The 16,003-nt window shown below is 38.4% G+C and overlaps 1 protein-coding gene across 1 annotated transcript in view; it reads right to left on the reverse strand.

Annotated features, from left to right (window-relative positions):
- Positions 1-502: 502 nt before the first annotated feature.
- IGFBPL1 (insulin like growth factor binding protein like 1) overlaps positions 503-16,003 on the reverse strand; it is a 57,666-nt gene continuing 42,165 nt past the window's right edge. The window contains exons 2-5 of the mRNA XM_081941341.1: positions 6,161-6,270; positions 5,036-5,152; positions 3,392-3,545; positions 503-693 (exon numbers count right to left, since the gene is read on the reverse strand). Of these exons, the coding sequence (XP_081797467.1) occupies positions 3,396-3,545; positions 5,036-5,152; positions 6,161-6,270 (377 nt within the window). The 3' untranslated portion in view covers positions 503-693; positions 3,392-3,395. The remainder of the gene's footprint in view (positions 694-3,391; positions 3,546-5,035; positions 5,153-6,160; positions 6,271-16,003) is intronic.

Raw genomic sequence — 16,003 nt, forward strand, 5'->3', positions numbered from 1 at the left:
ATTCAGAATCCAGTCCAGAATTTGTAATGCTCAAGCTGACTGCCAGTGTATTGATTGAACTGTTGGGCTAACACTGGGGAGACAAGATTCAATTCCACCCAAGCCATAAAAACTCAATGGATGACTTTCAACCAGCTCTTCGCTCAATCTACCTTAGAGGGTTGTTGTGGTGGTTGTGTAAAGTTCCAGCATATGGGTCTTGAAAGAAAGATGAATATAAATCTTATTAAATTTCATTCAAGTGGTTAAACTAATGCATTAAAATACAATATTATTTTTGACATTTCTCATTTAGTAGGCCATTTAGTTTTATAGACAAAAACGATGGAGAATCGATTGCTTAGTGAAGGGAGAGCTCCAGTGAATTTTTCTCCATGTCTCAATGTTAAATGGCCCTTAATACAGTAATGTTTTGCCAGTTAATTTGTTGTTATAGTAAGTTGCAATGTTTCCTAGATGTACTAAAGCGTGCCAATAAAAACAATTTTTTAAAAAAACATGCTTTATTATGTCTTTGTTCCATACTAACTACATGTTCAATAGTCATCAAACACTAAAAAGGGGGCACAAATATCACCATTACTCAAGAAAAGATTGAGACAGTGTCTTCTAGTCTTCAGAAAGTAAGAAAGCAATCACTAATCCATTGGTGTCTAGATTGTGTTCAATTCTGATCCCACTGGAGGATGTCTCCTAGACAGATGTGGGAGAAGGAGAGAGGAAAAAAAAACCATGTGTGGCATTCACAAACAATCTTCTATATAAATAAAAATGTAATGTTTGTTCAAAATCTCAAATCTCCAAAAGTTCTTCACCAATTACTTTGAAATTTTGACACAATGTTGCATTCGACTACGCGCATGTTTTTATATATGTATATTATATAGATGTCACACCTGTGACAGGTTAAAACATGTTTTTTTGAAAACCAGCGCCATCTGCTGGACGTAAAAACACAAGGTATACCATAGCGCCTGCCCCATCCCTCGGCCGCCTCCTCCCACCCTTAATCCAGCCTTCCCCCGCCCAGCCCAGTGGAGCTCCAGAGGAGGTGGAGGCGGAGCGTCTCCTCAGCCCGGCCAGCTGCGCGCGCTCTCCACCCCCCTCACAGGGAGCCAGCTACGGCCTCGCCAAGGCGGCTCCGAAGGGGAGCGGCGGTGTCAGCCTGAGGTGCAGCGGGGCTAGGGCGGCCACTGGGTGCCCTGTGAGGCGGTGACTGCAGCGCCGATGGCGTCTCTGGAATGGGTCGCGGCCAGTGGGGACTGCCTCGTGTCCGCGTTGCCAGGGGCAGCTCCTTCCTCCTCCTCCTGCTCAGGGGATGCCGGCCGCCACTGCTGAGGGAAGCAGGGTCGGGGGCGGCGGCCGCCTCCTCGACCAGGCCGGGGCCTGTGGGAGCGTCCTCCGTGGCAGCTCTTGCAGGGGCCACTGTGGCTCACTTCCATGCGGGGGCCGCCTCTGCTGGGGGACTTGCACTTTCTCTTTTCTTTCTTTTCCATTTAACCAGACATACGCAGTTTTACAGAAAACTAATGTGGAGGCTTCTGTTTATATTCAGAGGGCTTAATTACCCTTTAATTGCAGGTTATAATTCAGTTTATTGTCTCATTCTTAATTGTGCTTTTTCTACACAGTCTCCTTATCCACCCATTTTCTTTCTGTTTCCAAAGTGCCATAATCTTTTTCTTTTCTTTTAAGGTGAAGAGGAAAAAAAGTGTTCGATTTCAACTTTGACTGGCATTCACTGATCTTGCTTTGTGTAGCAGGTTTTACAGCCAAAACTATTTGCACAATGTGTATGTAAATGAATGCGGACTGTTTGCAGAATGATGCTCTGGCAGTTATATGCCAGAAAATGTGCATCTGTACTGTTGTACTTCTCAAGCACATGGACTAGTTCTTGGAAAAATGTAGAATAGTATCATTAACACTGTAGAGCATGGGTGTCCAACCTTAGCAACTGTGGATTTCAGCTCCCAGAATTACATAGCCAGCCATGCTGACTAGGTAATTCTGGGAGTTGAAGTCCATAAGTCTTAAAGTTGCCAAGGCTGAACAACCCTGGTATAGAGTCTCTATAAAAGGAATTACAAATACAGTGAGATGAAGTTGCAATTGGCCTATAATAGCATGTTTCTGTGCAGTTAATAGATTAAGGGCACAAACAGTTATACTGCAATAATAAAAAAGGGGATAGGAGAAAAATGTAAGCTGCCAAGTCCCCTGTCCTGTTCTCACTACTATCTGGTGTGGGCATCAAGCATTTCATTGCTCCAATGGGTCTGTCATAGTTTTCTCTCCATCCTTTTTTGAGAAAGTTAGTAAACCTATATGCCTTTACAGGTATTTCTCCATTGAAATCCATCCTGCATATTATGAAGTTGAGGATAACAACCCCTAATTACCACAAGATAAATTACTGCTGCAAAAGATCTCATTTCTGAGATGCTTCCATACTTTCAGAGATTCAGATTGAAGGGATGGCCATGTAGTGGCAATTTCCAGCAACATTTTCATAGTTCTTACAATGCCTTGACATTGCCTACAGTGAAATGTACATTGATTCTGCTTGACAGCACTAGGCTATGATACCAACTTGCTATAACTTACTTTTTAAAAAAAATATAAATTCAATACTCTATCATCTACCTATCTATCTATCATCTATCTATCTATCTATCTATCTATCTATCTATCTATCTATCTATCTATCTATCTATCTATCTATCTATCTATCATTTATCATCATCATCATCATCTATCTGGCTGTGTGTGCATGTGTGTGTGTGTGTTGGAATGGTGTACCCAACTTGGTACACAGATGGCTTACTCTGGAGAAAAATACTGGGGTGGTGGTGGTGGTGGTGGTGGTGGTAAGACACCCCTAACACCCCTCAGGGTGTGTGTTCTGTTAGGATACAGCCTGTTGTGCCTTAAAATGGCTTCTACTGTACTGCCGTAAAATGGCTTCTACTATAGTGCAATGGAGTTGCCATGGTAATGGCTTCACAGTACTCCCCAAGGAAGCCCTATGATAAGGGGGAAAATCCAACATTAAAAATTATGTTTGGTCCGGACATTTCCCCCCTATAAATAAATACAAATATAATTATAAATATAAATAAATATAAATATAAACCCAGCAACGCCGGGTTATCAACTAGTGTAGGATAAAAGCCTTTCAGAGAATATCTCTGGTAAGGTGAGTTTTGGGGAACAACTGTGTGGCTTATAAATGTTCCATGGAAATTAAGATCTATTTGCCTTTAGGTTGAAATAGACTTTTCTCCTTTTTTGTTAATTTTATTATGCCATCCTTGTCTATGAAAAAAAGGCAGGCATTTATATTCATTTAAAAAGACATTTCTACCAACACGAAAAGGATCAAGATTACCTTGCTACTTCACATCTTCTGATGCTGGGAAGTGATCCTTCTTATTTTTACTTTGGTGTAGGACTTTAATAGTCCCCTCTGCCTGTGTTTCTCCCACCATATTTGTGGCATGACACTGGTAAACACCCTCGTCCTCTTTTGTCAGTGGATTAATCTAGGGGGGAAAACAAGCACACAAAACATATACTCTTTGGGGGTGTTTTTTCCCCTCCTATAATTGCAGTGTGATTGTCTTTGCATACCTGTAATCCCTTTTTATATTGTTTTCAATAGAACCAGGGACTGAAAAACCCTGATAGCACCATTTAGTGAAAATTTGGGTACAGCGGCTCCTTTGCTATTTAAGAACAATAATTCTTGTTAAATGGTAAGCCTTCTCCTTGTATGCCAGGTATAAATATTGTTTTGATCAGTCCAGAAGAAACTAGATAATCAATTGGGAAAAAACACCCTTGTCTACTGTCCCAAGGTGCTTTTTTCAAGTGGCAACTGTATTTTCTGGTTTTTCTTTGAAGATGTTTTGCTTCTCCTCCAAGAAACTTCTTCAGAGCTGAAACACTTTGAAAGGCTTTAAAACGAGATGAACACCACCCCCTGGAGTCAGGAACAACTAGGACATATGTGCGAGGGGAACCTTTATCTAACAAATAGAATGAATAACGGTGCAGATTCTATTACACCAAAAATGCAGACGCTATAGTTTCCAAACTTACCTCTAGTATCCTTTTAGCAGGCCCAGGACATTTCTAGATCCAACAAAGCACCCCAGTTGGTGGAGCTAATACTTTTAGCTCATTTTTTAATAATTTGATGAGAGTTAAGAAGGAACTTCAAAAGGCAAAATGGGTCTTTTAGGTTATGCCCAGGTCTAAGCATCCATTTTATGTCTTAATATCCCTGAAGCTTTGCAACTGAGTCAATTATTCCCAGTTTTATTGTTTTACACTTCTATGAAGGCATCCTTCACTATAAAATCCCAATCCTACAAAGGCTGGAAAATTTAGCACTGTTCATTTGCAAGTTACACCTTTCTGTCCCTCCCTCTCTCTGTACTTTTCTGTCTTTCCTCCAGGATTATAGACATCCTTTGGCTAAATTTCAAAGCCTGTCTAGTTGCAATCAAATCAGTCTCTGGCAAGAACAACCTATCTCCTGAACGTCTGTTGAAAAGGGTAGGATCATGATGATAGGAATAAATGGGATGATGCTTCCATCAAAGAAAAGAAAGGAAACGAAGAAAATGAAATAAAGAGAAGAAACCATATCGGAGGGGCTACTAGACTGATAGCAAATCCTATTTTTCTCACTCACTCCATGCTTCCCTACCCACCCATCTTTTATTCTCATATTCACTCTATCCTTGCTTTTTTTAATGGTTCATCCTTTACTTTCCTACTGTTACGTTTACACTTTTCATTTCTTCATTTTTGTTGTTGTAAGCTGCCTAGAGTAGCCCCACGGTGAGATGGGTGGTGAATAAATTTGACAAATAAATAAATTAGGCTTTTATACCACAAATCACACTCACTAAATGACATACAATACTGATGGACCATTCACCGAAGAAATGAAATCCTACACATAAAAATCGTTCCATGTCCCAGTAGCTGCCCCATTACAAATTGCCCCTTCTGACATACTTACCAAAACCCAACCTGTGCTCTCATGCTTAGAAGGACCACCTCGAACCTGAACAGCCATGTTAACTCTGTCTCCGGGCAATTCTTCTAAGAGCCTAACTCCCTTTGGGGACTCAGTGACCTGAGGGATTTAACCAAGACAGCACATTCGAAAGAGATTCAGTGGCTTAAAATTACGTATATGGTTTTACTTAAACATTTGTGTATAACAATGTTTATTTTAAAAAATCTTGAGGCTTTGTTTAATGGAGAATATTTTGAAGCTCAGAGTTGAAATGAAAGGTCCTTGGTGCTCTCTGAGCGTAGTTATTTTCTTCCTTTGTTTAAAATTACGCCTCATCATAACCTTGCATTCCAATACCCTAAGACACTTTATTTGCTATAGCTGTCATACTTCTTTTCCTAGCCTACCATTACTCAAGACTCCCCTTTCCTGGAATATTCATAGGTTTAACCATCTAATTTATGATGAATAGATGGAGGCCCCTGGACTGTTTTTGGCATCCTCAGAGCTTCTGATATTGGCTGCCAAAAATCAAAAGAGCATCATGAGAAAGGAAACACAAGGCATTTGTTGTGCAAGTCCTAAAACAGCCACAATGCAAAGATTTATTTAAAAATAATAGAGAAGCCTTGCCATACACATCTTGTATCATTATCTAATCCACTGCAATCCTTCAGCCACCCACAAAATGGTATTGACTGCTGATCCAACAAAAAAGGGTGAGAATCTACCTTTGTCATGACAGTCTCTTCCAACACTATATATTCAAGAATAAACAGAGCTCATTTTAAATTTAAAATATATTTTATCTTGAGGATCTCAATGCTTTTGTCAGCTCCAGCTAATTAAGGGTAAAGAAAAACTGTTAATTATAATACATCCAATTAAGGAGCTACCCTGCACTCCTGCAGGATTTTAACAGAACCTTTAAGATCAATTCTATGAATACCTCTATATCCTGTAAATTGATCTTTTTGGGGGGTTCTAGAAGATCCAGGATCATCTGAATATAAATCACAACCTACTCCCCTAAGTAATATATTGCTTTTGAGTGCAGAAGTATGCCTGGCATTGATGTAGCTGCCCAATTCAGCCAACTGGCATTTAGAAGGACCCTTAACTTACTTTCTTCCAAGTGATGATTGGTGTTGGAACTGCTTTCACCTCGCAGGACAGATAGACCTGGGCTCCAGTTACATTGTGAATCCTTTTCGGTGACACAATTATAGCAGGAGCTGTAAGAAACAGAGACATATAGCATTTTAGAATTACAGGTAGCCCTTGGCTTACAACAGTTCATTTAGTGACCGCACTGAAAAAAGTGACTTATGACCATTTTTCACAATTACAACCTTTGCAGCATCCCCGTGATCATGTGATCAAAATTCAGACGCTTGACAACTGGTTCGTATTTATGACCGTTGCTGTGTCCCAAGGTCAGGTGATTCTCACAAGCAAAGCCAAGATAGGCTCTCTTAACAACCGGATTCTAACTTATCAACTGCAGCGATTCACTTAAGTGAGGCAAGAAAGGTCGTAAAACTCACTTCACAAGCATCTCACTTTACAACAGAAATTTGGGGCTCAATTGTGGTTGTAAGTTGAGGACTGTGCCTCTGTTTGGAAATAAATACATTTGAAAGTTGCACTTTTTAGCCTTGTGAGTTTTTTATGGAATAAATAATAAAAATAGTTCTCTTAGTGGATAGTTGTCAGTTTAATTCTTTGCACTAATATCACTACTTTAAAATAAATTAAAGTACCTTAAAGTTATATTTCATTTGCTAGCATGGAAATATAATGCTTAACGATTTGTGAAGAACAATCTGGAGCCCTGCAAAGAATTTGGATTCTTGAGTGGCATATAAATTACTACTATATATCTTTTTCATTATCCTTTCTTCTGAGGTAATTGTAGAGATGCCTCAGGAAACACAAAGACAATTTTTAAGAAAAAAAGCTGCAGTTGTCCAGGATGTGGTGCTGTTGCTCTTTCATAGAATTCAATGGTGCTTCTTCATGAAGACTTTCTTAACTATTCAGAGTCCTCCTTGTGCAAGAAAATTTCAGGGTCTGAAAAAAAACCAGACTCTTAAAAAAATGTGAATGAAGGATGAAATTGATTACAGATGTACAAAGTAAGAATCCGAAAAAGCACCCGATCTGCACCATTATGCACCATTTGAGTTTTAGGGAATTGAATTATGCTCTGATCTGATCCTGGTAAGAAAAAAAAAATCTTTGAAATGGAACATTCAGTCTGCTAGTAAAACAGTCCACAGTCCATTAAATGCAGAAACAGACAATCTGGGATTTTCAGATGTTGTTGAATTCAACTCCCAAGAGCTCTAACCGGTATAGCTAATGCTGGGACTTCTGGGAATTGTAGTTAAATAACTTCCAAATCCCTAATACTTAATCATAATTCAAAGAAGGTAAGCTGAAACTTACTTATCAAGGTTTCTAACATCTTAAATGATTTGGTAAAAAATTATCTTTAAAATATTAGTTAATATTAATATTTTAAAATACATAGTTTAAAATAATCTGTTAGTTTTGATAAAGATTTAAGAAAACAATGCTTCTGTTGCATCTATTATCTATCTATCTATCTATCTATCTATCTATCTATCTATCTATCATCTATCTATCTATCTATCTATCTATCTATCTATCTATCTATCATCTATCTATCTATCTATCTATCTATCTATCTATCTATCTATCTATCTATCTATCTATCTATCATCTATCCATCTATCTATTCTGTCCCGTGATTCCAATGAATATGCAGACCCAGGCTTGGCTGTCTGCCACAACTAATTACATAGATAAAGCCACCCCTTGGCTGGGAGCCTAGAAAGTTATCTTCACGAACCCAAGATAAAACTTACAGAAGACTTTCGCAACGGCTCGAATATGGACCGTTGTTTCCTGCAAAGATTCCCCTCCCGTCACTCCACTTATAAACTCTTTGGGAAGGGCCATACCCTTAACCAGCTGTCCTTACTTTCTTCTATGATGTCTTCTCCACAGCTGTTCCTTTCTCTTATCAATTTGATGCCTACACACATCAGGGACAACCTCCCTCTGTTCCTCCTCACTGCTCCCTGACTCAGATGCCACCTGGTGGCCAACAGGCTTCTCTAGTTCCTGCTCTGACTCCAAACACCCTCCAGAGTCTTCCTCATCCTCCAGAGCAGTCCCATAATGGTCTGAGCTGTCAGAGTCCACCAACAGCTCAGCCGGCCGCTGCTGGACCACAACACTATCTATCTATCTATCTATCTATCTATCTATCTATCTATCTATCTATCTATCATCTATCTATCATCTATCTATCTATCTATCTATCTATCTATCATCTATCTATCTATCTATCTATCTATCTATCAATCATCATCTATCTATCATCTATCTATCATCTATCTATCTATCTATCTATCTATCTATCTATCTATCTATCTATCATCTATCTATCTATCATCTATCTATCTATCTATCTATCTATCTATCTATCTATCTATCTATCTATCATCTATCTATCTATCTATCTATCTATCTATCTATCTATCTATCTATCTATCTATCATCTATCTATCTATCTTAATCCAATCCAATCAGAGGTGGGTTACTGCGGGTACGGCCCGGTACGGCCATACTGGCAATGGCAGGGAGCAGCTGAGAGCGTACTGTTACGGTGGCTTGTTTGGTTCACCTGCCTACCCGCTCTCTATAGCTGTTTTTATGGCAAACAGCAACGTGCGCATGCGCGCACAACGTGCAGTGCCTGTGCGAGCCCCAACAAGCAGCTGGTTGTTGCAGGGGCGGTGGATTGTGCATGTGCGCCAAGCACAAGTCAGGTGCATGCGTGAACAGAACGCACGAGCGCGTGATCAGCGTACTGGTAGTGACAGTAAGCTCAACCCACCACTGATTCCAATCCAATCCATCAATGTTTGCATATTACTAAGTATTATCTTAGTAAAAATGTAATTCTAAATCTCTAAGAGTAACAGATTTAGTGATTTTAAAATTATGAAAACACCCATTCCTCATTCAACCATGTTCTATTTGACTGAGTGACCTTTGGGCCAATGAGTGTTTTTGAATCTACTATTGAAATAACTAAATGCAAGAAAAGAAGATTCCCAGATATTCTGCTATGTACCCCCAAAGAAAAAATGGAATGGAATGAACAGCTGTTTTAGAGTAACTCTTAATTCTATGCACCCAAAGGATTTTTTAATAATTTTAATATCAGGATTTTTCAACATTATCTTCTGAAGGCGGAGTGAGATGGGGGAGTTCCAAAGCCAACATGTGCATAGTTTTCTATATTGGAAAGAATCATAACTTCATGCTTTTGTTTATTCTCAAGTATCTTGGTTCTGGGACACCCAGGACCAGTTGTCAACAACTGTTCTTTATATCTTATTTGGTAGAAGTGAAAATGGAATAAATATACATCCCGGGAGTAGTGACTGCTCTTTCAAACTAGCAAGGCAGCTGAAAGGTTCACGTGTCTTAATCTTTTTATAGTTCCCCCCTTTTGATTTCACGCAGAGTTCTCTCTTAGCTGTATCTATGGCAACACTTCAGAAGGATGGCAAGCCTTCTGGGATGGAGGGAGGAGGCTTGTAAAATTAAGTCAATTTCCTTTCAGCTTCCCCAATTCACAAGGAATATGCAGACAGCCTGGATTCCCATGCCATTGGCACTACTTCCCTTGCAGATGGCAATTATCACCATGGAGGTTTTTTTGGGGGGGAGAGGGACTTCTGGATCAGCCTCTGAGAACACAATACAAAATCCCCCTCTCTATTAGGCTGTTTGGAACTGACATAGCAAGATGCGTCCCACACCTGGCATGCTGGGAGAATCTCAAATAGAAGAAGCCTGCAGCTAAAGCAACAGGGAAGACAGGAATGAGTGGCTGGCACCTGTCTCTTGTCACAATGTTCTTTGAAAGTGATGAGAAAGCGAGGGAGCGAAAGGCCATCTGTTAGAAGAACTCCCATCTGTAACATTTCAAATGAGAAATTAATGTTTGTAGTAATTTTATTTAACTGGCTCTGTAAAAAAGGTGAAATGTCCAATCTACTAATTTCCTTTGGATGCCAGCATTACAGGTAGCCGTTTAGTTATTGCTTCGTTTAGCAGTTGCAATGATGATGGAAAAGTAACTTGGCAACCAAACTTCACATTTACAACTTTCACAAGTCTGTAGAGCAAAGGAAAACGGAAATAGATCGTGAAATTGTTTTGTTTCACTTAGCAACTTATTTGCTTAACAACCAAGTAGCTGGTCCCAGTTATGGTCATTATTAAATTAAACAAGGAGTACCTATGTATATATCTGCTGAGACTTTTCTGAATGAGGATGAATAGGGAGCATAACTGTTTACATGTACTTTAATACAGGGTTGTCTGTTAGAAGCTTTGTACCTTTCAAGGATTTTGGTGATGAGTAGTAGTAGCAGATTAATAGTAGACTTTATTCTTTATAGCAGTTGGCTGTAACTTTTATTTTACAGTTATCCCATATGTATTAAAATTTCCAAGGTTAATGGACAGCACTGTTATAAACACATTAAGTCCCCTGCCAATGCTTTTGATGGGCAAAAAAGAAAGATGTAAACTAGATTGCCAGATGGTCTGCAATCGTATGACATTCGACAATAAATTTATAACCAAATCCCATTATCTAGAATCAGGTAAGAAATGGGACATGGATACTGGAGTAGAAAGATTCAGAAACATTTTTCTCTTAATAGAATAATGGAGTTACAGAGTTGCAAGGGACCTTGGAGGTCTTCTAGTCCAATCCCCTGTTCAAGTAGGAAACCCTATACTATTTCAGACAAAAGGCTGTCTGATTGCTTCTTAAAAACTACCAGTGTTGGGGCATTCACAATTTCTGGAGGCAAGTCATTCCACTGATTACGGTACTTGTTCTAACTGTCAGGAAATTTCTCCTTATTTCTAGGTCGGTTCTCTCCTTGATTAGTTTCCATCCATTGCTTCTTGTTCTGCCTTCAGGTGCTTTGGAGAATAGCGTGATTCCCTCTTCTCTTGTTTTATAGCTTTGAGAAATCATGTATTCTCCAGTTATATATCAGGAGTTCTTTGTGACAGATAAAATTGATTTCCATCTGCATGGTCAAAGAGCACGATAAAAATCAACACTATTAGGATTAGCAATGTTGTTTTTGAATCTTTTAGCTTGTAGGAAATTTCAAATATACACCATGATACAATCAGTAGTTTTTAAGATAAAACTTGCTACATTTGCTTTGGCAGACTTAATACCACTTGCTTCTAAACCAGTGTTTCTCAACCTTGGCAACTTCGTTTAAGATGTGTGAATTTCAGCTCCTACAATTCCCCACCCAACTATGCTAAGTTTGAGAAACACTGTTCTAGACAGATGAACAATGACATCTTAGACAGGAGATGAAAAAAGATGAGATAAAAAAGCAGAATCTGTTCTTGTCATTAATATTACTATGTATTTCTTTTGTAGGGAATTTAGAGAGAGGCATAATTTTTTTAAACAAAGAGCAGTAGATATTTATCAAGAATGTAAAATAAAGACTATGACTTCCGGGTTGCTTCTTGGCGCCGACGGCAGGCTTTTTTTTGAGCTTGTCAGATCAATAGGCAGTAGAGGTGTTTTTTTACGATCTTTAACACCTTGGACACTCTTAAATTCTTGGAATTTATGAGGGAGAGATTCAGCTGTCGGGTTGAGCCTCTTGTGTAGCCTCCAGAAGGATTTCCCCTTGCAGTTGTTGCATTCTCCTGTCTTTTTGATAACCTCTGCTAACGAGCAGAGCCAGTCGCCGGGAACAGCCTTAACTTCTAACAACATCTCAACATTTCAACATCTCAAGAAGGAAGGAAGGAAGGAAGACTTTTGCAAGTATTTTAAGTCTTAACTGGGGGAAAAAAATCTTTTTAAAAAAAGAACGCTACTGCTGAGTTCGAGAGGCGTGGGCTTAGAACAAAGGATTCAAAATGGCGTTGATTTATAGCAGAAAACCTACAGAAAACGAAAGCTAATTACTTGCTGATAGCCGGGGCAGTAAAGGCGGAACGGCTGAAACAATCCTAACTATTAACAATCTTTAAGCCAGTTTACATAACCTGAACTACTTAAATGTCAACGTTTTAACTTCGAGCAACTTAGAAAGAAACATTTGCAAGTATTAATTTATAGCCGAATACCTAAGGAAAACGAAATTTAACTGAATAGTGACAGCTAGAGGCGGCTGAAAGAATTATTAACAACTTTAAAGTTAGTTTATACAATTTGATCTATTTGGAGGAGTATTTTGTGAGAAAGTGGTGTTTGTTTTTTTGTTTTTTTGTTAAACATGGCAACGGAACATAAGCTGACTTCCCTAGGTGCTACAATAAATTACCAGGATTTGAAGGACTTTATAAGAGAAGAAAATGCTTTTTTAGGCAAAGAAATTAAGGAGGTTAAAGAAATGGTTCAGGATACCATTAAAAAACATGATCAGCTTGATAAAAACCTACACACTATAGCCGCAGGTTTGTCAGAAATTGTTCTTAAGGTGGACAGTAAAGTTGAACATCTGGCTTTGGATTTGGAAACTAAAATGAAGGAAACGGATTTGAAATTTGTTGAAATGGAGGGGAATATGCAAAGGATGGATAAGGAGATTATTATGATGCAATTCAGATCTATGGAGTATGCTGTCAGACTGAGGGGTATCAGAGAAAACCCTAGAGAGGATTTAAGAAAAGCTTGTGCTGATGCTTTGGCCACGTTATTAAAAATCGAGGATTCTTCTGAGATTTCTGCTAGGATTGACAAAATTTACAGAGTAAATTCATGTATAGCATCACAAAGGCAACTACCAAGGGATGTTGTGATATACTTTACTGAGAGAAATTTCAGAAATGATATTTTGCAGATCTCCTTTTATTCATCTCTTCAAATAGATGGAAAAATTATTGGAATTTTTAAAGAGTTACCTCCAGCGATGTTAAAGCTCAGAAGGGATTTTGGATTTTTGGTAGCGGAATTGAAGAAGAGAAAGATACAGTATAGATGGGATGTCCCAATTGGTGTTATATTCAGTTACGAAGGGGTGAGGTACCGTCTGAATACAATAGACAAAGCTAGCGACTTTTATTATGGAATACTCAAGAAAAATGCAAACCCCCCACGTACATCTACACCAACACCAGTAGATTTGGATGTCTTAGAGCAGAGGATGTTTGAGAAAGAGACAGAAGAACAAAGAATGCAGACACAAAAAGAGAAGGAGGTGCAGGGTGCTGTAGGTGGAGTGGACCCCTCTGGATCTCTGTTGAGTTCCTTCTTGGAAGAAGGACCGTCTAAGTCTCTCACTGAAATGCCGATACTTAAACCTGTCGAACAACGTATTACTAGATCCACGACTAGATAAATGCTAGAATCTCACAAGCGCGTCGACCCCCAAACACACTGTGCTAAGAAAGAAGTTAAGAAGCAAACCGGAGCCATGGGAGGAGCAGGGCCGAAGATTAGTCTTGTGGAGAGAGATCTTCAGCAAATGCTTTCAACGCTCCAGACCAGATCTAAAGATGCTTAAGCTATTATCTTGGAATGTGAACGGAATGAACTCCCCACAAAAAAGGAAAAAATTATTTTATTATTTGAAGCAATTTAATAATGATGTTGTTTGCCTTCAAGAGACTCATATTAGGCTGCAAGACCAGAAGTATTTAGTGAATTCAAAACTGGGAACATCTTATGCTGCCTCTGATTTGGTAAAGAAAAATGGTGTGGTGATATATATAAATAAAAGATTTTCAACTAAAGTTATAGAGGCGGATGACGCTGGTAGATATATAGCAATTCAATTTGATACAGACTTTGGTCCCATTTTGGTGCTAGGAATATATGCTCCAAAATCAACGCCAAGAAAGCTTTTATAAGATGCTCCATTTAAAAATTTTAGACTGGAACTTTAAGAGTATTCTAATAATGGGAGACTGGAATGGAGTGATTTCTCCAAGGATAGATAAGAGTACAAAGACTAAATTCACTACCAAATTACCAAAGGCTTTTTTTGATTTACAAGACGACTTGAAATTAAAAGATGTTTGGAGGACACAACACCTAAATGAGATGGATTTTTCTTTCTACTCAGATAGACATAAATCCTTTTCAAGGATTGATTTCTTCTTGTTAACACCGGATCTACTTCCTAAAGCTAAGAAATCCAAGATTTTCGCCAGGACACTTACCGATCATAGTCCGGTGTGGTTACAAATTGAATTAGGGAAGAGGCCAAGAAGGCCTTGGAGAGTAAATGAAAATTTATTTAGATACGAAAAAAATGTTGATGAACTTAAAAAACACATGAAGGAATTTTTCAGTTTTAACATGAATAAGGGTACTCCCATTGAAACAGTTTGGGATGCAAGTAAAGCTTATATGCGTGGGGTCCTGATACATATGAACTTTAAACATAAACAAATTAGACAGAAAAGGAGAATGGAATTGGAAGATGAAATAAAAAGCAAGGAACAGCTGCTTATAGCAAACCCGAATGACCAGGCGCTCCAGATGGCGCTAAAGCTGTTGAAAGATCAATTTCAGATGCTTATAGCAGAACAAACAGCAACTAACTTACAATTTGCTAAACATAACACCTTTGCTAACGCTAATAAACCTGGTAGGTGGTTGGCTTATACTTTGAGAAGGAATATGAATGACAGAATTATTGATAAAATTGAGTATCGAGGGAAGACGGTATATCAACAAGAGTTGGTTAAAAAATCATTTGTGGACTATTATACTAAGCTATATGTACAGGACAATATACAGAACAAGTCAATAGATGATTTTTTGGAAGGAAAAAGGGTTGCTAAAATTTCTGTGCTTCAAAAGGCAAATCTGGAACGTCTGATAACTGCTGATGAGATCACTTTAGTTATAAATCAACTTAAATTAGCTAAGGCTCCAGGGACTGATGGTTTGACTGCAATGTATTATAAAACTTTACAACTGGAAATGATTGAATATCTTACACAACTATTTTGTAATATACAACAAGGAGGTAAAATACCCTCCTCATGGAAAGCAGCTTTTATCTCATTGATACCTAAAGATAAAGAGGGCCCTAAGAAACCAGAGGATTACAGGCCGATATCTCTTCTGAACACAGATTATAAAATATTTGCTAAGGTACTAGCCAACAGATTGATGCCGGTTATTCAAGAGATTATTCATCATGATCAAGCAGGATTTATTGAAGGCAGACATATGAAGGAGAATGTTAGGCAACTCATAGACTTAATTGACTATCTTGATAAGAATAAGCAGATCTCTGCAGTGCTGGTTTTCTTGGATGCAGAGAAGGCCTTCGATCGAGTGAATTGGAACTTTCTAACCAAGACTTTGGAAAAGATGGATATGGGACCAAGATTGCGGCAGGCGATTGGAACAATTTATCAGCAACAAAATGCACAACTTATTATTAATGGAAATTTGTCAACAACTTTCGAGATACAAAAAGGCACAAGACAAGGTTGCCCATTATCCCCATTGTTATTTATTTTAACTTTGGAAGTCTTGTTGAACGCAATTCGGGACTCAAAATCCTTAGATGGCATAGCTATCAGGCAAAAGGAATACAGAACTAGAGCATTCGCCGATGATCTGGTTGTTACCCTTTCACATCCTTTGAAATCAATAATCCAGATGAAAAATATCATAGTAGAATTTGGCACGGTGTCTGGGTTTAGACTAAATCAAAACAAAACGAAAATGATGGTTAAAAACATGAGAGACTCAAAGAAAGAGACTTGTAAGTTTAGCAGGTTTTGAAATAGTTTCTAAAGTCAAATATTTAGGAATACAAATTTCAGAATCAAATACAAAACTTTTCTTAAATAACTATGAAGTGTTGTGGCAAAAGATACAGAAAGATCTTGAAGCGTGGA

This window comes from Natrix helvetica, assembly GCF_964273705.1.
Source record: "Natrix helvetica genome assembly, chromosome: 2".
Taxonomy (NCBI): domain Eukaryota; kingdom Metazoa; phylum Chordata; class Lepidosauria; order Squamata; family Natricidae; genus Natrix; species Natrix helvetica.